The 23,851-nt window shown below is 43.0% G+C and overlaps 1 protein-coding gene across 1 annotated transcript in view; it reads right to left on the bottom strand.

Annotated features, from left to right (window-relative positions):
- Positions 1-23,851, bottom strand: part of Polr3b (RNA polymerase III subunit B) — a 98,678-nt gene that overhangs the window by 50,159 nt on the left and 24,668 nt on the right. Inside the window, 7 exon segments of the mRNA XM_050145535.1 lie at positions 243-396; positions 2,098-2,260; positions 4,578-4,778; positions 7,429-7,590; positions 16,635-16,769; positions 20,058-20,177; positions 23,122-23,244. Of these exon segments, the coding sequence (XP_050001492.1) occupies positions 243-396; positions 2,098-2,260; positions 4,578-4,778; positions 7,429-7,590; positions 16,635-16,769; positions 20,058-20,177; positions 23,122-23,244 (1,058 nt within the window).

The raw sequence follows: 23,851 nt of genomic DNA, 5'->3' as shown, positions 1-23,851 counted from the left end.
GAGAGTGTTTGATAACTGATCTAGACTCGAGAGTGTTTGATAACTGATCTAGACTCGAGAGTGTTTGATAACTGATCTAGACTCGAGAGTGTTTGATAACTGATCTAGACTCGAGAGTGTTTGATAACTGATCTAGACTCATCTCCATGACAGGAAAGGCTAGAGCGTCTTCAAAACTAAAAGCAAGGCCATTTCTTTCAGAAGTTCCCATAAAAAGACTTCAGTTCTTTACAGCAACATACCTGCACAACCGCCCTCCATCAGAGGAGATATAAACACATCGATCTGTAAGATTTGTGGAGATAGAGACAAACTCGTTGATGTACCCTGCTCTCCGCATCAGCCGAAACGTACTGACGAGCTTTCTGTGGTCTCGGATGACACCGAGGATGTTGCCTAAACAGAGAAGACAGGTAAGTCAGAGATAAAAGTAATCTGATTTAAATTACCCATCCACTAATAGTACTGAGAAGCAAGGAATAGCTATTTGAAAACAGTTACTAACACGAGAACTGGTCCACAGGCTCTGGGAGGCAGCACAAGGGTGTGCTCAAAGACAGTCTGAGGGACTTGAAGCCTGTGGCCATCACTCCAGACACTGACTGAGAAGTTCCCCAAGACTGGCTTCACTGTCCTTGGCTGTCAGCATGGTCTCGGGGGCATAAGGTTCACACTAGAACAGGCAGGTGTGAGGAAAAGGGCTGAGAACCCTGCCCTATACAACCTGCTGGGAAACCAAGGTTTCCCCTCCCAGGGTTAGCATGAGGACTCAGGGGCACAGGATGATGCGCAGACTCCTGGGAAGCACTGACAAAGCAGGCAGCTGACCCTGACTCCAGAGCCTCCCTGACTGGGAGGAAGGGGAAAGGGTAGGGCACACTGCTGCCAGCCGCTGGGGCTTTGAAGGAGGAAATGGAGACGCTCTAGAGGAGCACAACATCCTGCCCCACTGCTGAGCTGTAGGTGACTGAATAGCTGAACACTTTGAAGTGAGCTGATGTGATCATTTCTGCAGAACCGTGTGCGTATTTAACTAGCTGTTGAGATATCACACGACGCTTATTCAACTATGGATGCTTTAGCAGCTCAGATAGATGGAAAGCAGTAGATGGGCCCAGTGCTGTTCTTCCGTGTTCTCAGAATCTTGGGTACCACAGCCAAAATATACACTGCTCTGTTACCAGTTTTCTTCCTTCAAATCAGCACCTACTGGAGACAGCGTCTCAGTCAGCATGGGAGCTCGTGTCCACTCCCTTCTCTGGAATCCATCTCCTTGGAATTCCTGTGCCAGATACCTATGCAAGCTATCTCCAATTAACAACCAGTTGCTCACACAGAGAGATCAGTTCCTTCAGGGGAGTCTCACTAGGTACACAGACCATACTTAAAGGTGGTCCCACGCCCAGCAAGTAGATGGCCAAGACGAAATAACTCAACAGTATTTTTGGAGATTTTGTTTTCAGTCTCATATTCCTTTGTTTGGGTATTTCTGACCATACTTTGTATTTTTATGGCGTGTGTGTGTGTTGTGTGTGTCTGCCTGTGTACCCTTTCTTTAGCTTTTTCTTTTGGTTTGGTTTTGTTTTGTTTTATTTTAATTCGTTTTCCTCTTTGTTTTCTAAAGAGGCAGAAAAAAAGTCGTGGACTTGGAAGGGCAAAAAGGTGGGAAGGACATGGGAGGAAATGAAGGAGGGGAAACCATAATCAGAACATATTGTATGGAAAATACTTATTTTCAATAAAAATAAAATACAACTTAAAGGTCTGTCTGTGGCCATAATTAAAGCATGTTTATGTTTTAACTACAAAAAGAATGGATCAATGGATTTTCTCTCTACTCCCAAAAGATTGCTTAGGACAGTGGTTCTCAACCTTTCTAATGCTGCGACCATGTTGTTGTGACCCCCAAATCCCAAAACTATTTTCACTGCTAATTTATAACTGAAATTTTGTTATGGTTATGAATCATAATGTAAATGTCTGATATGCAGGATGTCTGATGACCCTTATGAAAGGATCACTTGACCCCTAAGGGGTTGCAGCTCACATGCTGAGAGCCACTAGCTTATGAAGAGCACATCTCTACAGCATACTTACCATTCAGGAATACGAGAAACACATTGGGGTAAGAGAGCTCTTCTCCACAGAGTAAATTCACATCTTCTACTCCCAAGTTACCAGCCAACTTAATAATGGGTCCATCTTCCATGTCAGTTGTAATATGTGTCATAAGAGCTAAGTTTTTAACCAAACCACAGGCCTAACAAAAAATAGACAGTCATTTCTAAGAATGTTAGTCATACAAAGTACAGCTTGTATTTGAAAAGGCTCACCTCTTTGTTGGTGGCAATATAAAAAAGTACAACCTTGAAAGAGATGCTTGGGAATTCACACACACACACACACACACACCTCAAACAAGCACATCACCTTTAAAATGAGGAATTTATCCTCAGATAACAAGAAAAGACACTGTCCTGGCTAGTTTATTGTCAACTTGACACAAGCTAAGATATCTGAGAAGAGGGAACCACAACTGAGAAAAATGTCCCCAGAAGACTGGCCTGAAGGCAAGTCTGAAGTACGCATTAGTGACTGATGTGGTAGAGTCCAGTCCACTTGGGTAACACCATCCCTAGGCTGGTGGGCATGTGAAGTATAAGGAAGCAGGCTGAGCAAGCAAAAAAGCGGCATTCCTCCATGGCTTCTGCTTCAGGTCCTGCTTCCAGATTCCTGCCCGAGCTCCCTCAGTGATGGAGTGAGACATGGGACTCTAAGTTTTATGGCATTTTATCACAGCAATAGAAACCCTAACTAAGACAGAAACTGGTACCAGGTCAATGGGTCTTGCTGTGACAGACCTGGTTGTGCTTTCTGGAGGACTGTGGTGGCATATGCACTTTGGGGTGGAAAATCTGCGTGCTTAGAGCTCAGCAGGCTGTTGTGCGGAGGCTTGGAAGGTAGGGACACAGATGAATGGAGACAATGGAGGCCTGGCTTGTGAGGTTTCAGAGAGGTTTGCGATTCCCTTACAGACTCTATCAGGGCTACTCAATATTTTGAATTAGGAACTGTTAAAGGGAAACCTTTGCTTTGCTAAGAAAACTGATACTGGTCAGCTGGAGCTGAAGAATCAGCAGTGATTAAGAAGTTCATCACCATCATGGCAAATCTGGGTACCCTGAGTGCTGTGGTCTAGAGGGGGCCAAGGCTGCACCTTGTGCTGGCAGCCAAACTTGATAATGTAAACAACTTCCCAGGTGGCATTAAAAGGTCATGGAGAGCAGGGGAGGCTTGGCGCTGGGAAAGGCCAGGAGAGACCACTGATGGACGTGCCGCCTCAGTGGAAGTAGATACCTTAAGAATGTAGGGGTTACGGAGAAAAGACAAGGCTTGGCACCATGTGGCAGGGTCGGAGTCCTTGAAAAGAGCCTAGGAAAGGCTGCTGCTGAGGGTTCAACCCCCTAAAAGCAATAAAAACTCTAACTAAGATAAACTGAAAATAAATTTAGCTATGAGAAATTTAAGTAATTGAAAGTTCACGATATATATATTTGGAAACTATATTAAGTTTAATATGAATTTCCTTACAGTTTAAGATGAATTAGAATTTTTCTAAAAACCATAGCCTGTTTGAACTAATTTTCACTTTTTGAGTTCTAACAAATTCCTACACTTTGAAGCCTATACCTTCACTTGCTATAAACTTATTTTTTTCATTCAATGTACATTTACGGGACTTCTATTGTAGGAACCTGGAGATACAGAGGTGGTCTACCCTTCCTCCTTTACCTGGAGATACAGTGGTGACCACCTTCCTCCAATTAGTTCATGACTCAAAAGGACTAGAATCAGGTGATACTAACAACAGTATCATGGGAAAGCCTGGGGCTAGAGAGGCAGAGGACCTAGGCTTGGTTCCCAGCACCTACACTAGGCAGCTCACTACAGCCTCTAACTCTAGTTCCAGGGGCTAGAAAGCGCCTTCTTCTGGCCTCTGTGGTGCCTGCATGCAAATGGTGCACATAGATACATTCAGCCACACACAAACACAGACAAATTATCATTTTTTTAATCTATAAAAAGAAGCCAAGAAACAGAGGACAGAGTGAGGCTAAGTAATTAAATCTCAGCGAATCGGATGATTTGGTTGTCAGGTAATGGCTTGTGCTGTCCATACAACTCACAGTTACTGCAGGTCTTTGGCTGCATGTGTCAAGTTGTCTGCAACTGTCTATGGGGTCCTCTAAGCACAACTAAAGAAATCAAGAAGCTACTCAAGGATAATTCCGAGCATCAAAGGTCATGGCTCCCTCAGCTGTCTACATCCTGATCACCTCTTTACTATGTGTCCTGATTCTCAGGGTGAAGTGAGAGGGAGATGCTGACTCAATTTCTGAAAGGCCTCTGGCTTTGGAATAATGTGACAGAGCCCTGACAAACCATGACAGCATTTCTTGCCAAACAGCCAGTTAATCGAAACAAAAGAAATAACCTGTGGGTGCAGAAGCAGAACCCCAGACTCCCATCCCAACAGGTGTGACCTCCGACCCCACAGAGACTCCAGAGCACCTTACCTCTCCTTCAGGTGTGTCAGAGGGACAGAGCATCCCCCACTGAGATGGCTGGAGAGAACGAGGACCACTCACTTTTCTTGTTTTCTCAAACTGGGAGGAGATTCTTGTCATCATGCCAAGAGCAGAAATATACGACAAACGAGACAGCACCTGGGTCACGCCCTGGCGGTCCATTTTAAATCTCTTTAGAGACCAATTTCCCTGCAGAGAGACGAAGCACGTGAGAACCAGAGGATTCCACAGGGAGCAAGAAATGGACCAGTGAGATGCTAGTGAGGGCGCCACACGCCTCAGGCAAAGCCCACCTAGAGCCCAAAGAGAATCCCACGATGCACTGTTAGGTGCCTTCCAAAAGCGCTGAGACAAAGACTCTAGCAGTAGTTTGATAAGAGATAGTCATCTATACTTTCTTAATCTAGGCCCAAGGAATATGAAATTGTATATTTTAATTTATCATGGCCTTTTTTTCTTTTTCTTCTTTTTTGTTGGGGATCAAACCTAGGGCTTGCAAATGCTAAGGTGCTCTACCTGAGCTACAGCTTCAGCCCTAAAACTGTGTATTATTTACATTAAGAAATACTATGTTGTCAAATCAAGAAACATCAATTTAAAACAAATTTCTGTCATTAGTGAGAAGATGCTATAATGCTGAACTCTATTAATCTGTATGCTAATCTGAAATATTAATAAAAATGGACTTACAAGTAAATTTTGAATGTTAATTTTATCTCCTATATACTGAATACATCAGATTATATTTAAAAATTTTTGTTTATATTAGTTGTACACATTAAATATTATTCTCCAAAACCATGAAAACATAGTAACATAAATTGTAGGAAATGGTATGCGTCAAAAAAGCAAAGTAAAAAAAAAAAAATCTCAAAAGCCATTTGACTCAGTTATCTCCAAGACGTCACAGAGGACATCTGTGTGTGTTGGGGCGCGCCACGTCCTCTTCAAGAGCCAGGTGAAAGATATTCATGTTTTCTTGAGAAAAGTTGACAGAGGACAATTAGTACAAACTTTTGAATTCAATTTCAAGAGAGCACTTGTGGATCCCAGCTTTTGAAGGCTCAAACCAGGGAAATTATTGGACTTTTAGGATGGTGTTCTCAACCTTCTTAAGGCTGCAAACCTTCAGTACAGTTCTCATGCTGTGGTGACCCCAGCCATAAAACCATTTTCACTGCTACTTCATCACTGCAATTTTGCTACTATTTTGGATCATTATGCAAATATTTTCAGACAGAGGCTTTCCAAAGGGGTTATGACCCACAGGTTGAGAACCACTGTTTTTGGAGCGCAAATAACAGTTTATATTAAAATATGACTTCAGGAGATCTCCCTCATGAATTAAAATTTTAATTTGTTAAATTCAAAATCTATTTCTTATGGATTTTCAATTTTTTGACAGTTTTAATGAATGCTAAATTCTAAGCATAAAGCTCTACCCCTTAAAAGCCAAGAGCTAGCAGGCAGGCAGCCCACAGACTGCTGTGTATCAGCTGGCTCCAGAGTAAGTAAGACAGACCTGCAGCAGAGCTGAAATGATCAGCCCACTAGGAAGGAGGAAGTAGGTGGGGGTTGGAGCACAGGAACAGAGAGGAGGCAGAGGCAGAGGCTAAAACTCCACAGAGATGCTAGCTTGGTGGGACACACCTGCCACAAGGCCTAGTGCTTTCTAAGTGCAGGTGTCGAGACGATAAACGGGTGTTCTGCTGGAAGCACACAGTCAGGAGCAAGGGAGGCTCTCAGGCAATGCTGACGTTACAGGTCTTCTGCCTTGAGAACATAGACCAGGAGGCTAACGTGCCCAAGCAGAGGTGGGCTGCACCTCTTCCTTAGCTGTGGCTGGCTCTATAAAGGCGGCCACACAGACCCACTAACCCTCTGAAGCTGCAGTGAAGAAGTCTGCCCTATTGTTTCATGGTCATGGGAGTCAAAGCACTGGGCCATATTGTTCTTTGTTGGGGCAAGATCATCCATAAAACTAATTGTGTGTCTGGAATATAATAAGTGGGGCAGACTTCATCAGATAGACCTATAGTTGCCAAGCTTTTAAAAAGGGAGCCGACACCTATCTGATAACCTCTCGTGAATAGCCTGGCCCTGAATATGCAGCAGCTGCAGGGGACGGGTTCAGGGCCCAGAAAGAAACAGCTGATGGATCTCCGAAGAATATAAACCCTACTGTGAAATAAAACACCTTTGTATGGCTTTGGACAAAAGCTGCCAACTAAGAAATCTGCCTGATATATGTCAATTTCATTACAGGAAGAAAATGGAGGCAAGTGCCCATGAAAAGGAGGATGATTAACAGACCAAGGGATCTCTCCTCTCCCTGCAAGTGCGTTTTTCACAGTGCCATGTAGCAGGAACTATATCACAGCAGTGAAGTTACACACTCGTCCTCCTCAGTCTATGAGGGACCTGCCCCAAAGGCCTAGGGGATGCCTGAAATGCAAGAACTCCAGAACCCTATATGCATATGCAGTTTCTCTCCACACCCATGATGAAGTTTGTGATTAAGCACTGTAAGTAATTAACAACTAATAAAAAGTAAGAAAACCATAATAAAAGCTATTTAAATTATGAATTACTTTTGAAATGACAGTAGTAGCTCGTACGGCTAAATGACTCACTTGAACGAGCTACAGTGACAGTGGCTATGTTAACAAAATTCCCACTGATAGCACTTAAACTTCACACTGTCTTTCTGGGAGAGTCGGTGATCTCATGTTTCTTTGATGTAAGTGTATCATTTATGACTTTATCTCTGTCACGTGTGTCCCCACTATCCTTCCTACTTCTAGTCTACCTGACCTCTCAGACTGCAGAGGAGACTCACGGTGGAAATGGCGTTCACCATGCCATTGGTGATCTGGTCTTGGCGCATGTGTTTCACAACATCAAACTGGGCTGCTCTCTGTTTAGGGATCACCTGGTCTGCAATCTTCTTCATTTCCGAATTAAATTTCTTGAACAAATCTTCAAAAAGAAGAGATAAGAGCTAGAAGAAAAGGACACAAGTCTCAAAGCTCTGTTTTGGGGAGGGGGGGAAGAAATTTAAAAACTAAAACAATACATTTTTATAAAATCCAACTTAATGAATATGTACAGAACTCTGACGGACAGAGGTCAAACTCTACGTAGGAACGCTGAATGACAGCAAAGGTGATAGAAGCCTTTTTTTGCAATCAGATATTTAATTCAGAATACTCCAATCAGAGATATTTAATTCAGAATACTCCAGAGATATATAATTCAGAATACTCCAATCAGAGATACTTAATTCAGAATACTCCAATCAGAGATACTTAATTCAGATTACTCTCACATGTTTACGTTTCACTGACCAATTTTAATTTACAAAGAAAGTCACTGAAATCTGTCAAGTTGAAGCTTCTGTTTCCGTAGATCTAAGGAAAGCGCAGTAATCTCCACTTGTAACAACTGTCCAGAAATGAGAGTCACTGGTGGTGAGCACTTTGAGAATAGGTTTCCTACTGGAACCTGCATGTAGTTAGATAAGGGCAAAGTACCAACTATAAACCACAACCTATATCAACAAAATGTGTATGAGAACAAAATGTAAACGAGAGCATTAGCAACTAATGAAAATGAACAAAAACTAGTTCAAAGTCATGGCAAAATCTGAGAAACACAAAACCCAAAGAAAGAACTCACACCCAGAGTCAGGTCTGTATTTCCTGTTGAATGAGGTCCAAACTCCGCCACAGCTAAGCTCTGCTGTCGCAGAAGGCCCAGGCAGGCGGTGAGACAAGACCAGAGGGGGGGGGGGGGCTCGGTGAAAGCACGGCACACATCTGAGGCCAACTGTGGGTTATCTTGGGAGTTTAGAATTCTTCAACTTCAGCACAGGAAAAACCAACACTCAAAAGTTTTGTTTTCTTCCCCCCATGATTTGCTCATATAAAAGAGTAAGAGAGAAATATACCTTTCCTGCGTTGGAAGAGAGACAACTGAAGTCGTTCTACTTCCCTGGAAGTGGAAAGCTAGTCGATAAGCAGCTGGGGAAGGTCAGGAAACTTCCTGCTTATGTGTCTCTGAGGCAAGAGCGACTGAGCTCAAAGTGGGCAGAGGCAGAGCTGCCTGCCCAGAGAGTGAAGGAGAAAACCTCCTTGCTACCCACAAGCCTTGCACCTAGAACAACTAGAGATGCATGGACCAGCTCCTGGTCACTAGTGTCAAAAAGAGGGGGGACGCCAGAGGGTGAGGTGGATTCCAAGTCCAGCTTCCACGGCCGGAAGAGCATGAAACCTTCCAGGTCAAGGATCACTGCATCGGTGCACAGAGGGGCCCAGCCCACAGGGAAGGGACGGAGCAGATGGCTTTCCTTCAGGAAACTGGGGACAAGGAAGAACATGCATCTCCACATTCCTGCTCAGCACAGTAGTGGAGATGGAATTCAGGTCAATGGGGCAAAGGAGGGATATCAGTAACGAGGAAACCACAGAGCTGCCTTGTCTCGAGAAGGCCACAGGGACTCTAAAAGGAACTGCTTTAGGACAAGGTGCATTTAGCAAGCTTGCAAGATACAAGCCCAGTAAATAAAAGGCAGCTGTATTTAAACAAGAGAAAGACTGAAACCCTCACTAGGAGATGCCCTAGTCACGGAGTGCATGACTGAAATTATTCACAGTCTCTCTAAACTGTCCTACAGATTCAAATGCAATCTCCCGTCAAAAGCCACCAGTCACTTCTTTGATTACTCATTTATTAAAAGAAAAAAATAGAGAAACCAGTGTTAGATTTAAGTAAAAGTTAAAATTTCCGTTTATCGTCAAGTTCAGAAAGAAAAAACAAACACATTTCACCGTCCCTAGAGGAAACTCAAGAACTAAATTAACCTCCGGCAAACTCGATTTTAAAAACTACTTAGAGGCCATCCATGGTGGCATACACGCTTAACCCCAGCACATGGGAGGAGAGGCAGGTGGACCTCTGTGAGTTCCAGGGCAGTCAGGATTACATAATGAGAACCCATCTTTTTTTTTTTTAAGCACTTTAGCATTTTTTTCTTGCCTCTTACACATCAATTACGTCTCACAGGAACCAAAGAGATGATAAAAGTATTATTTAAAATTCCAGATAATGAATGTGTTAAAATGAAAATATTCGATACCATGACTATCCATACCATAGAAAAATAACAAAAATCGGAAATGATCCTTATCCATGACTAAGAAAGCCATCAGTCCCGATGGCACAAAGACAGACACTGCGGGGCACACCCTCTGACAGGACACAGCACTACCACCCATCACGTAGTGCAGCCAGAGAACACAAGTGTTCCAGAGTCCAGTCTCTACATTTCGAATCAGACACGTGCATACATACGACACACACCAGCACACGTCATAAGAAGGCTGGGCGCTGGAGCATATTTCTGTAATCGCAACACTTGGGAGGGAAGAGGCAGGAAAATCTAAAGTTTGAGACTAGTCTAGGATATATAGCGAGTTCAAGGCCAGTGTGAGATGCGCTGAGATCCTATCTACCCACAAAACCTCACATCTGCGGCCTAAGCAGGCAGCTCCGGGGTTAGTGCTTCAGTCTACCCCACTACCACAAGCCCAGGAAGTGCATGAAGGGCTCTCCTCTGAGGACATCCACTTAGATGGTTCTGGGAGAGATCAGCATATGGACCAGAGGACTGGATGAAGAAGGTTCATGTGCTCAGCTGATGTGTGCAGGCATCACCTAACATGGGGCTCAAATGGAGCAGAAAGGCCGAGAAGGGCACCTTTCCTTGACCCCCAGCTTCTGCACTGCATGCAGGCCTTCCGTCCTCCATGGTGGACCCCAGGTTCGCAGGCCTTCAGCTTCAGGCTGTGATACACAGCACTGGCTATGAGACAAAACACACACCGACCTCTCTGGCTCTCCAGCTTGCACACAGCATATCAAAGGACTTCTTTGCCTTTATAGCCACACCAGTCACTGCTGTAATTAGTAAATTCATTCATTTCTCTTACCCCTTATTGGTTCTATTTTTCTGCAGAGCCATCAACCAAACCTAGAATGTAGGAAATTCCTTAGGACAAAATTACACTTTCTTGAAACACACACACACACACACACACACACAGACATGATGAGAAGGAATCTAATATACAAATCAACCAATCAACAAGCGAGACACAACAGCTCAAAGATCCTTGATGACAGTAAGAAATTACTCTTTCAAAACTTTAGGTTTGAAAATGATTTAGAGACATATCTTATTGTGTATAATGTAATTTCCTGATCTACTGAAATAATTTGATGGCTGTATCCTGTTTAAACAATCCCTTTGGGACGCAGAGGGGATGGGAGGGTGCTCAAGAGGATGCAGACGGAACAAGATGAACTTCTAATAATCACAGAATACATGACAGCTGATTTTACTATCTTTTTATATGTGGAGATTTTCATACTTATATTTTCATTAAAAATAACTCTCAAAGATACTTAGAAATAAGTCTTATTAAAAAATATATTTTTGTGTGTGTCTGCAGGTGTGTGGGCTATAGCAGAGGCACTGGAGTAAGAGTGGTGGTCATGAGATGCTGATGTAGGTGCTGGATGCCAAACTCTGGTCCTCTGAAAGGGCAACTAATGCCCTTAATTGCTGAGACATTTCTCTAGCTTCAGAAATAAACATTTTTTATTGTGTATGTGTGTGTGTGTTTTGTCTTGCTTTGTTTTATTTTAAGAGGGCAAAAGACCTTCGCTGGATAAGAGTAGACATCTTTAATGGAAGACACAAAAGAAAACCTAAATAAGATTTATGAATAAGACTAATATTTTAAAATTACTAGTTTTCTCCAAATTTTGTCTGTAATTCTAAGGAAAATCCCTACAAGAATTTTACGAAAATTAGCAGACTAATTCTAAGATTTATAAGGAAAACTCTAAGACCCTAAAATAGTCTACCTTGTGATAAAGACAAAAGACATACAGGCAAATGGACCGAAAACTGAAGGATCGTATAACAAGTGGTTCTGGGAATAAAACCTGGGTTCTCTGAAGGAGCAGCTCATGCTCTTAACTTCTGAAGCATCTCTCCAGTCCAGTCCTTGACCTTCTCAAAGTCCTGCCTCCACCCCGAGTCCTGGGATTTAGTCAATGCACTGCCATACTGTGAGAGACTGAACTCAGGAATGTGGGCACGCTAGGCAGACACCCTCCCAACTAAGATAAATCCCCACTCTGAAATAGGGTTCTTTATACCATTCACACTTGTCTGAAGAACAAATACCAAAGATAGAAATTTCAAAAACAAAAAGCTCAAAATACTGAAAAAGAGAGTTAACAAAGCTGATTACAAATAAAAAGTTGTTAAAAGGTGTCATGAAGTTAAACGGAGAATTCAGGCGAGGAGAGGATAGCTACAGCATACATAATTCGTTAAAAACAGGACCTAGAACACTCAAATTTTCTCCTTGAAATTAATAAGGATGCAAACAAGATATTTCAAAGCAGAGGAAATAATAGCGGTTAATAAAGAGCTCAATCTCATTCGTCAAGGATGAAATACAAATAAGGACACAGAAAATGCCACTCTGAACCCCCAGAGACAAAAGCATCAGAGTCGGGCAAGAAGCGATGGATGGAGACACAAGGCAGTGCACACACTTGGGCAGCCAGTCCTCCTGATCTAAGTATCCACAACAGCCACCAGGAGAGGTGACGAAGGCGGCTGGGATAAAGAAAGGGAAAGACACAAAGCTCCTGATGGGAGACTGGGCAGAGCAGTATTTACATTTCATGGAATCCACGTGCAGTGGATTATAATTCAGAAATAAAAATGCACTATTGATACACAATACTGCTGAATCTTAAAAATATGCTGAATATAAAAATTATAGATGAATTGTATGATATAAATTTATGTTATGAAGTTCAAAAATAAACAAAACTTATATTGTGGCAAAAGGCTTACAATTTTGCTGTCAGAGCTAGAGGAAAAGCCAACAGTAAAGAGCAGTGTGCTGCTCGGCACCCACAGCCTCCACGGGCATCCATGCTTTTGTACACGCACTCACACACAGACGCACAACTAGAAATAATAAAGACAAAAAACTTGCTGGCACGCACTCTTAATCCCAGCACTCGGGAGGCTGAGGCAGGTGGATCTCTGTGAGTTCGAAGCTAGCCCACTCTACAGAGCAAGTTCCAGGGCAGCCAAAGCTACTATTACACAGATAAACTATCTTGAAAAACAAAAATCTTAAACACTGTAATAAATTAAGTTAATAATAAATGCAAATAACTGTAAGTGCAGAGAGAAATGAAGCACAGGCAAACGGAGGGGCACGGATGGCAGTCTGAGCTGAGAAGCCTTTCTTATCCACTGCATCTGTGCCCTCATAACACACATCTGTGTGATAGACTCTAACTTATGCTAAGGATGACATGAAAGTAAATGCTATTAGATAACGTATTTCACATAGTTTGGTCATGGTAGAGCAGGGAGCGATGAAAACCAGGTAAGGTGGTTGCTGCAGAACTGGAGGTGTGATTAGCCCAGCACCAAAGGGATGGCTCTGCCTCCAGATGGAGTCTGAACACACACAGCAGCGCCATCTTGGAGGCACAGATAGGCAGAAACCGGAAGATATTCAGCAATGGCTACATTTCTTGTTTTGAAAACTTTTTACCTAAACAGTTAACTGCACTGTGAGATGGGTCTAAATGGTAAGAAAAAATAGAGAGACTCCCATCCCACCGATCTAGGACCCCCTCAGTTCCCTTCTTGGTTTTACTGGATGAAGAACCAGAAAAAAAGCAATCCCAGCTAATAAATACAAATAGCTGTAAAAAATTCTCAGAAGGGAAAAAGACACGGGGAGAAACCCAAATTATGTGAATAAACTTTGCCCAACCTCTGGCTGTCTCCTGAAGTATAAAAACAACATGGGCGGGCTTGTGAGCATTCTGACCCGCATGGAAGTGTTAAGGATTCTAGGCCTGAGACAGAAGTTCTGTCTGTCCATGGAAACATGCACCCTTAGTGTGTGGTCATCCGAGCCACAGTCCAGAGAAGTCACATCCTCACGGGGCCTTGCCCTTCAAGCCCTGTGCAATCATCCACTAGATGACCAGTGGTTGACCTCCACCAGCACCATGTGAAACAGGCAGACAGCCCAGTTCCATCTGAAAGCCTGACCCTCAAAACTGTGTGGTCTAAGAAATGAAGCCGCTGCTTAGGACAAGCGTGTGCCACAGCACCAGATAATGGAAATATCAGTAACATCAAGTTCACAGAGAGGAAAGACTGAGTAGTTATTACTAGAACAGGGAGCTGGCATACTTCTTCAACAATATAGTAGCTATTATAAACACCAATCTCTATTCATAATTATACTCCTATTTCCCACATAAGCTTTCCTTTGGTAAACAGAACAAAAAAGCTCAACATATTGGTTTGTGATTTAAGTCAACTAGCAAAACATTTCAATGATTCACTTAAAGAGGAATTCTGAGATCACTGAAAACATGTAAGTTGGTGATTTACCAAATTCCCTGCTGACTATATTCCTGAATTTATAATGGGAAAGCAGACTTACGACTTTGAACAAAGAATTACTCAAAACAACTAAGTTTTCCTTAACATCAAAAGAATTTTTCTAAGCTGGACCGTTTTAAATGCCTTTCCGAACCCTCGGGTTGGAGACACCCATCTACTTTTCCACTAAAATCAAGTCTGCAGATCAGGAAGCCAGAATCTAGGACTTGAATGTACAAAAGTGTTCTAAAAAGAAAACTTCCTCCCCGAGAGCTTAATCCTTCCCCACAGTGGGACCCAGCAGCTTCACTCAAGGAAAGAAAGACTGTGGGAGTGGACGCAGGTGCAGAGGGGGAGGGGCCACCGACTCCCGTTCCAGCCACTTCCTGTGGGCCAAGCAATGGAACCTGCACAAGCATCCTGCACAGAATCAAGGGCCCTTAACCGTACCTCAGAGCCCAGCTCTTTTAATTAGTCCTTACACTTAGCTGCTTTTGTCTCAAATGATGAAGTTGTTTTTGGATTCCAGCTGACTCTTTTGTGGCCTCCTGATTCAAACACAAGAAAATGTCCTTGGTGCTAAACACTAGTGAATGGGCTCGCAGAGTCACCCACACTGCTACAGGAAGAAATTTCTCCTCTCTAAAAATGTCAGCTTTAGAAGTAACACTGTCCAGTTACCAGAGCAGTGAGAGGCTGTGAGGCTAAGCCACACAATAAACCACAAGATCTAGGCTGGAAGTAAAATGATGACAAGGGTCGGATGCCTCACTAATATTCAACACTTCCTACTGCTAGTTTGAGAACTTTCCTCCTGCTGAAGACAGAAGCACCACTGAGCAAATCATATTTAAGGGAAAAGTGCTGACAGCTCATCAACTGATTTTCAATGAAAATGCTAAAAAAATTAATAAAGAAGCTAAGCCGCTGAAATACAGTTTCACCAATTAGCTTAATGTCAGAGAATTCTAATTAGGCGCCTTGAGATTGCTATTTAGTGTTTAAGCCTTCAGAGTGCCAAATTCTCCTTTTCACACAAACTGGTTGCAAAATTAAAGACATTAGGCAGCCTTAATTACATTATCAGAACAGCTGGGATTAGGCAATCTCTGAAGTCAAGACGGCATTCTTTTGTCCGGGATGGAAATCCCTGGATTTTGGTGCCGTTCCATATCTCACCCATACAAAGCAAGCTGCGTCAGAAACAAAAAATTTGCAGACAAAGAACGGAGTAACGTGCAGCAAATAATGAACACATTACCGAAAAAGAAAAGGTAAGTGCAAAGATTAAGCCTGAAATCAGTAGGTTTTGCTAACACCTACTGGCGACTGGCCTGGCAACCCTCTGGTGGCAGCCAGGCTGAGGGAAAGCTCCCTGGGCCAGTGGAGACAACTCTGTTATCTAAAGCTAAAGCGCGCTTCCACTGCCTCGTCCCTCGGGTGGGAACCAGCAGCTATTGTTCTAACACATTCTCGCCAACACAATACCTTCATGTGCTTACACTGTTCATTAAGCTATGTTTTCTTGCATGTGGGAGTCCTCTTTTTAATTCTAATTTCTTAAGCAACAGGATATCCTCTTTAGCTTCCTCCTCATTCCCTTCCATATTCCTCTACATAACCTACCCCCCCCCCCTTTTTAAGGACTCGCCTAACAGCTTGATTTTTTTTTTTTAATTGATTGAGGATTAGAGATAGGAAAGGGTAAATCCTTGCAGGTGAGTGGTCAACCCGAAGGTGGTGAAACAGGCACCAACCTTTAACCAGAGCTTCCCCATACTCCAGATCCCAGACTCTTCGCAAACCTAAGAACTGTTCTAACTTCAGCTGTGGGGGCTAGACAGATGGGTTCATGGGTAAAGGCACTTGCTGCCCAGCTTGGTCAATTTCCAGGACCCACATGGTCCCGGGAGAGAACCACCCCTCTTCTGCATCACTGCTATCCACCTCTGTCTGTCCGCCTCCAAACCCGTCTCTCCCACCTGAAACCCAGCTCACGTCACTCCCTGAGTTCCATTCCCAGCACCCATGCAAGGCAGCTCACACCAACCACCTGTGGCTCCAGCTCCAGGGGATCTGATGCTTGAGCCTCCTTAGGCACCCAATCTCGTGCGACTTGCACAGATACAGACACACACACACACACACACACACACACACACGTTTGTCAGTCTATCTTCCTCCTGTATAGCCAGCACCAACACCTAGGAGGAAGCCTGAAATATGGAGGTATTGTAGAAACATTTGTTAATTGAAGTTGTTAATTGAAACTAAATTAAATTGTTAATTAAGTCAACTGTTAATACCACTTAAAGTCACAGTTCAGCTGGAACAAGGGAAAACATCTCAGCAAAAGATACAACACAGGTAATTTAAAGACCACAGACTTTCCACAGTGTAAAAAAAATATCTAAGTCATACGCAAAAGTAATACTTCAAACTATATACATATATATTATATATAGTTTCTATTTGATTTGGATGACTTCATATGTAAAGTGACTACAAAACCAATCTTATCAAAGAACATAAAATTCTACCTGTCCCGCCAACTCCAGCCGCTTGTTGCCATAATAGTCTCTGTCGTCAACTTTATTGTCTCCTTGGGCCAGAATCACCCTTCGCACCATCACTGCTGTGTAGATGCACTTAGCTCGGAAATTGAACTCCTTCACCTGTGATTCAGAAACCAGAAAAATAGTTTGCAATGGTGCATGCTAAATGAAGGTGCTTCGAGAAAAGAATCAATGTCATATTCAAATAAGGAAGCAATGAACTGTTGGAATTCTCTCTATTTTCAGACATTCAAATGGTCTATAAACTCAACAAGAGGTGTTTAGACTTTGTCTCTGCATTTAATGCCTTGGGTAGTTTTCCTTCAAATATGATGACTGTACCTGCTTCGCTTCCTATGGTCCCCACGCCACTCAGCCACTGCCCACTGTGGATTGCCCTGCAGTGAGTCTCACTGAGATGTGGTGGAAATGATGCCTAGCCCGGTCTCTCCAACCCTTATGTCTACTGGCATGTTCACTGTCTTGAGTCCCGAGGCATCAGAGGGCAAGCCTAGGACACAGTGGAAAGCAGCGCATTTGGCTGCAAGCGAGGTGGACACCCAGCCCAGGGAAGTCGTTAGATGACTCCAGTCTCAGCTGCCATTTGCAACTTCACGACAACCCCAAGACAAGCAACCCGCTCCAACTGTGGGTTAAGACTAGTGAACCCGCTCCAACTGTGGGTTAACCTGAGTGTGGTTACTAGTGAACACAGACCAACGAGTGATACAACACGGTTATGTTTAGCCATGGAGGTCTGAAGCTCTTTGTTATATAGAGATAATAATTTATATTCTCAGTTACTATTTACAGAATCTGTGTCCTATTTCCTTTTCCTAGACTTCATGTTGGGTAAGTTGAACTGATCAGTTTTAACTCTTCTGGCTATTTAATAATCAAAACAGTTGTTTTGCTTATCAATGAGGAAAATATTTTATTTATCACATTTTTAATTTTCATCAAAGCCTAGTTCACATTGCCCTTTTACATACATAAATGCTAGTGGACTTACAGGTAGAAAGAAACATGAATATTCATAGCAGTCATCTTTGCTACACTCTTTGGTTCTTTAATTCATTTTACCCATCTATCTTTTTAACTACTACATGTTTGAAACCCAACCCTAGACCTAAACTGAAATTAATTCATTCTGAGCACATTTTTCCAGACAATGTCCACAATCACATGGAAAGTGGGAACCCTCTACACTGATAACTGCACATGACTTGTAGACTATATCCATGACTTGTAGACTATACACATGACTTGTAGACTATACACATGACTTGCAGACTATATCCATGACTCGAAGACAATGCATCTGACTTGTAGACTATATCCATGACTTGTAGACTATATCCATGACTTGTAGACTATATCCATGACTTGTAGACTATACACATGACTTGTAGCCTATACACATGACTTGGAGACCATATCTATGACTTGCAGACTATACACATGACTTTAAGACCATATCCATGACTTGTAGACCATATTCATGACTTGTAGACTATATACATGACTTATAGACTACCAACAGTAGTTCAGACATTCCTTGGAGGGGGTTAACATGAATTACCTGAAATGGGTAAGAGGATCTAAACTGAGCATAGAATGCTGGAATAGAACTGTCAACAGAACCTGGAGATTTTTGAGTATCACCCCTCTTAACAGTTAAGGTTTTTCAATCTGTATATGTGTCACAGGCACCTGAAAGACTTGTTATAATACATATGGCTAGGCTGAGGGTCGCTCTGGAGTTTCTGACTAATAAATAGGTCTAGGGAGAGTTTCACTATTTCTAGAAAACTCCCAGGTGTTAGCCAAGAGAATGCTCTTGAGCCTGGGTCTTGAAGAATGACAAACAGTACTGCTTTATCTTAGTAATATATCATTTTCCTATATTACCCTCAAAGTTTTAACTTATGTAAAAAACAAACAAAAAAACTGTCTCAAACTATTTAAAAAATCTAAGCCTTTTCCTAATTCTTATATTCTTTAGTAAAATATTTATAGTTAAAATTTAAAAACTATAGTTTGATGTGGGAGTGATTTCTTATTAATAAAAAAACTGCCTAGGCCCACTCCAGATAGGCCAACCCTTAGGTAGACGGAGTAAACAGAATAGGATGCTGGGAGAAAGAAGCTTAGTGAGGGAGTCACCATGATTCTCCCGCTCCAGACAGACACAGGTTAAGATCCTCCCTGGTAAGCCAGCTCGTGGGCTACACAGAATATTAGAACAATATGTAAGAGCTAGCCAATAAGAAACTGGACCTAGCCGGGCCAGGCAGTGTTTGAAAGAATACAGTTTCCGTGTAATTATTTCTGGGTATAAACTAGCCATGCGGGCGGCCGGGTGCTGGGTACGCAGCCCTGCCGCTCCTAATTCAACAATAGTTCAATCTCTTTGCAAAAGGGCAAAGGAATTACACTTTCTGAGCCAAATTTAGCAAAGTTCTGCACAGCCAGCATGGTCACCGAAGCTCTTCCTGACATCACAGATTAAGGTAAGCCAGGCTCCTAACAAACTACACCACCTTGGAGAACTGGGAAGCAGAGCTTTCTGCATAGGCTGTACCCCTGAATCATCACAAGACACTTGGGAGGAAGTAGTGTCATTATGAAGAAACCTGAGTTCAGAGAATTCAAATTAGTTCAAAACCGAGACCTGGACAACTGTATCTCTAACTCCAAAGCTCTATTAGCTACCATTACCCACTTTTGCTGTCTGGTATTTTATCATCCATTTCAATCATCCATAAGAGCCTAAAACAGAGTTCAAATACAGCTTCAATGAGAGGAATTTTATAATTTTCTGAGTAGATCATAGACACACAAATAGAAGCTACAGAGCAGTGCAGACATATACACCATTTGCTCACAAGTGTTTTCAGGTAAGAAAATTGAACCTGAATGCCACTACAAGGCCAGTCTACATCCACAGATTCCCTGAAGGTATAGTTTGTAACTCTGATTAGATCATACATGATGGAACACTTGGGAGCTACGATTTAGCAAAAGGGGCCCACACATTCACTGAGGGAAAGAATGAGTCCCAGCAACATCTGATATATGATGAGCTAACAGAAACACAATCCACTTCAAGGCCACCAGGCAGGCTCCAGCTTCTCTCTGCACACTCACCAGCTGTGGATGACTGAGCGAGACACTATGGAATTCAAGGTCATGGGGACAACTCGGCAAATGAGCATTGTAAAGAAGTGCTGCAGCCAACCCTGACTACAAACAACTGCTGATAATGGGAGCTAAGTTCCAATGGGGCAGGACAGTGCCTAGCTCTTGGGGATGCACTTCCAACAGCAGAAACCGCATTCCAGAGTCTTTGGGAAGGAATTCATGAATCTCACAGACATCATTCATTCATAGCTGGCAATTACTCACCGGTACATGGGTCAGAATGGTAGAAGCCAGGAGTTCTCTTGCTTCTTCTATTTTTGTTTTCTTTGGCCCACCTCCCCACATTCTTTGTCTTCTTACTTTATTCCCTATATATTTTAGTGCCTATAAAAGAACAAAGAGTGTCTGAATTACATCACTGGAGATCATCAGTGCCGATGGGCTGTTATAAGCAAAGAAGACAAGGACCCTGGGTACACAGACTGCTGCTTTGTGAATAGTCTCAATATCATGAATCAGTAACAAAATACTACTGTTGCACACTGACAACCTAATACACAGGTTCCCTTGAACCACATCATTTGATTTTTAAAAATATTTTATTTCTATAAAATTGATACATAATTATTTATAGGAAATTGAGAAACCATAGATAAAAAATGTGTTTGTGTGTATCTATAAGGCAGTCATCAATTCTTCATTCAGAATATCACTGTGAGATGGGATTGTTCTTATTTTAAAAAAAAAAATAGAAAAAGGAAACCATGTCAAGATCTTTACACTAAGAGCTACAGGGTAAAGAAAACCCAAATAAATGCTGGATGAACGTCACGAACTGGATGACTTGATGGCATGACTTACAGTTGAAATTCATCCTAAATTACATAATAGGTCATTTTATCCCCAGCAGGATTTAAAAACCCAAAATTGGTTGATTCTTAAGTCCTGGGTACTACAATTTACATGGATATGCAAAGGGCTTGGATAGCTGACATCATGGTTTCAACTATAAAACTACAGTAGCCAGGCAGTGATATCACAGGCCTTCAATCTCAACCCTTGGGAGGCAGAGGCAGGTGGATCACTGTGGCTACACAGACAGACCCAGTCTTCAGGATGAAAATGATGTGACTGTAAGTGGGGAGAGAAAGACAGAAATAAATCACACCGAGGGGTGAACTAGCTCTTGACAAAATTGTCCAAACAAGTCAACAAGAAAAGCTGTCCTTTGAATGACTGGTGGAGAAACACGGCTCAGCACCGAAACATGTGCAGGAGCCTGGGCGTCCACATCACATCGAAAGGAGGCCTGCCAGGTGTTGGTGCACGGGGCTTTAATGCCAGCAAGAGGGAGGCAGAGGCAGGAGGATTTCTGAGTTTGAGGCCAGCTTGGTCTACAGAGTGAGTTCCAGGACATTCTTGGGCTACCTAGTCTTGAAAAACAAACAAAGCAAAAAAAAAAAAAAAAAAAAAAAAGACTTTGTATCTAACACGGAAGCTGAAGTATATGATTTCTAGAGAAAGACACAGATAATGTCCTAATCTGGAACAGGCAAAGACCTCCTTAAAGAGGACACAGAGGAAATGTGATTGTAGAAGAAGAGGTCAACAACACTGTGGAAGCAAAGAAAGCGGGGGCAGTGTTTGCAATGTGAAAGCTGGATATGGGGTTTATATCCAGGCTTCGTTTATGTTTTGTTTGTTTTGGTTTTTGGAGACAGGGTTTCTCTGTGTAGCCCTGGCTGTCCTGGAACTTACTCTGTAGACCAGGCTGGCCTTGAACTCATAGAGATCCACCTGCCTCTGCCTCCCTAGTGCTGGGATTAAAGGTGTGCACCACCAATGTCCAGATACTCCTTAAGTTGTTTTTTCTTTTTAACAAAGATTCATGCCTACCAAATATTTTACTTTCAAGAAAGGCCAAAAATAATAGTACTTCCTAATCAAAATAATGTTTCCTGATGTTATCTGCCCAGTTATCTGAGTCCCTTCCCCACGAGCGTGGAGAGAGCAGAGCAGTGAGGAACACTTCCTAGTGATATGCTCTGGAACTGAACGCGCTAGTGCGGCACCGGCCTGACTGACCTCAGTTCAGAACACACAAACACAATTAAATGGGAATGTTCTCTCTACATGTATCACAGATGACCAGAAGAAAGAGACCCAGGATATATATTTTCCTTTAAGTATTTCACAGGCTAGACAATGTACATATGGACAAATTCAAACCGCCTAGTCTAATTCTATAGAAAGGCATCCATCCCTGGCTCCCAGAGGGCATGAGGAATGACAAAGAGACTCAAAGTCAGCAAAACACCTTGGGAATGTCAGACTAAAACGCCCACGTGCTATGAGGACTCTCCCACAGGAAAAAGGAAGTATAATTAGTTTTTAAGATTATAAAATTTTAAAATTATGCTTACACACATGGATTCCCTAACATCACCTTTGAATCCTGTCCTTAGAGTCCATGGTCCTAACCAGGTGTACCTGAGGTCAGTGAAGATCCTGAGGGAATAAAAGGGATGATTCCTGGACCTTTCTTAACACTGAAGTAATTAGGAGCTCAGAAAATGGGACGCTGGAGATGAAATGGATACCAGGAGCTAAGGACACAGCCCACTGGCAGGGCGCCTGCAATGTACGCACAAAGCCCTGGGCTTGGTCCCCACTGTGTTAACTAAGGAATGTCTCCCATAGCTCATGTATTTCAACTCTTGGTCTCCAGTTGTTGGTTATGGAATCTTCAAGAGGGAGAGCTATGATGGAGGTCACTGGGAGTGGGATGTGAGGGTGGCCTTGCCCCAATTCCCGCTCTCTCCTGACTTCCTTTGTGTCAGCGAAAATGTGCGTGGCCTGCTTCCTGCTACCACGTTCTCTCCACTATCATGGACGCTGTCCCTCTGGAACCGCGAGCCAAAAGGAACTCTTCCTTCAGTTGCTTTTGGTCATGGTTTTATCATAGCGACACTCCCCCAACACTGCCACCAAAAGGATATCAAAGAGAAAATGAAAGAAGGCAAGCCTCAGACTGGAGCTGCCAGGGCTTTCAAAGTGTGCGATTCCTTGAATGAGATGGGGAAATGGTGCTTGTTACTGAAGCACACAAGCAGCCTCCTCTCCACGAAGCCCTCTTCTGAAAACTCCAGAAACCACAGGCTGACGACTGGCACAGGCGGACTTCTTCCTCCACTTTACAGAGGGAGTCAGAACTCCTGCGTCACTATTCTCCTCGAGCCCCTCACCAGACCTACACCCCCAAGCCACTGCGGCGGTGGCTTACTGAGATGAACAGCACCGAAGTCTCAATCCACAGCAAAGCACACACCTGCATCTGTGTGAAAATCTGAGCTTTCTGGCACTCCTCCAAGCTGGGCCCAAATGCAGCCATCACGTGCTCCTCTGTCCCAATCATCTGCACGATTTCCTGGTCACTCTCAACACCCATGGCCTAGGAAGGGAAGAAAAGATGGAGAGTGTTGGCTCTGTGTTCACTCACTGACATTTGCTTATGCTAATCTGGCATTGTTTGTGGGTATTACTTCTAAGCAAAAGCCAGCTCTTCTCTTAGAAACGGTGCCATCTGGCATTGGCAGCCATAGCCCAAGCTGCACAAGAACCTGAAATAGAAATTGTCATTTAGGAAAACAAACACCCTCAAATATTTCTGCATGTGTAAAACGGTTCCAATTTTTTTTAAAATATTCTGAGAGTCTCACCACGAAGAAATGAGGCTGGGAAGCCTATCAGAGAGGCCTGGTCACAGCAACAATAGCAAACTTAAAGCAAGACCCCCAAAGGTAGCAAGTCAGAAATGAACACAGCTGAAAATGAGGGTAACCCCGACTAGAAACCTTAAGTGTTGCAAGGTGGCAGTGGCTGCGCGTCTCTGTTGTCCCACATGGTCCTGTGCTCACTCACTCACTCACTTGGCCAGAGAACTGCCATGAGGAGAGACACAGAGTAATCCCACCAGCCCTCTCCTGGTGTGGAAATGACCTGCTTCTTAGTAGCCAGGGGGAAAAGTCGTGTTTGCACCAAAATGCCTTCTGTTTGGA

This window comes from Alexandromys fortis, unplaced genomic scaffold (genome assembly GCF_014885135.2).
Source record: "Alexandromys fortis isolate MF-2015 unplaced genomic scaffold, M_Fortis_MF-2015_v1.1 scaffold_50, whole genome shotgun sequence".
NCBI classification, from domain to species: Eukaryota; Metazoa; Chordata; class Mammalia; order Rodentia; family Cricetidae; genus Alexandromys; species Alexandromys fortis.
The sequence above is the reverse complement of the archived record's forward strand: the minus strand, read 5'-3'. Positions and strand labels throughout refer to the sequence as shown.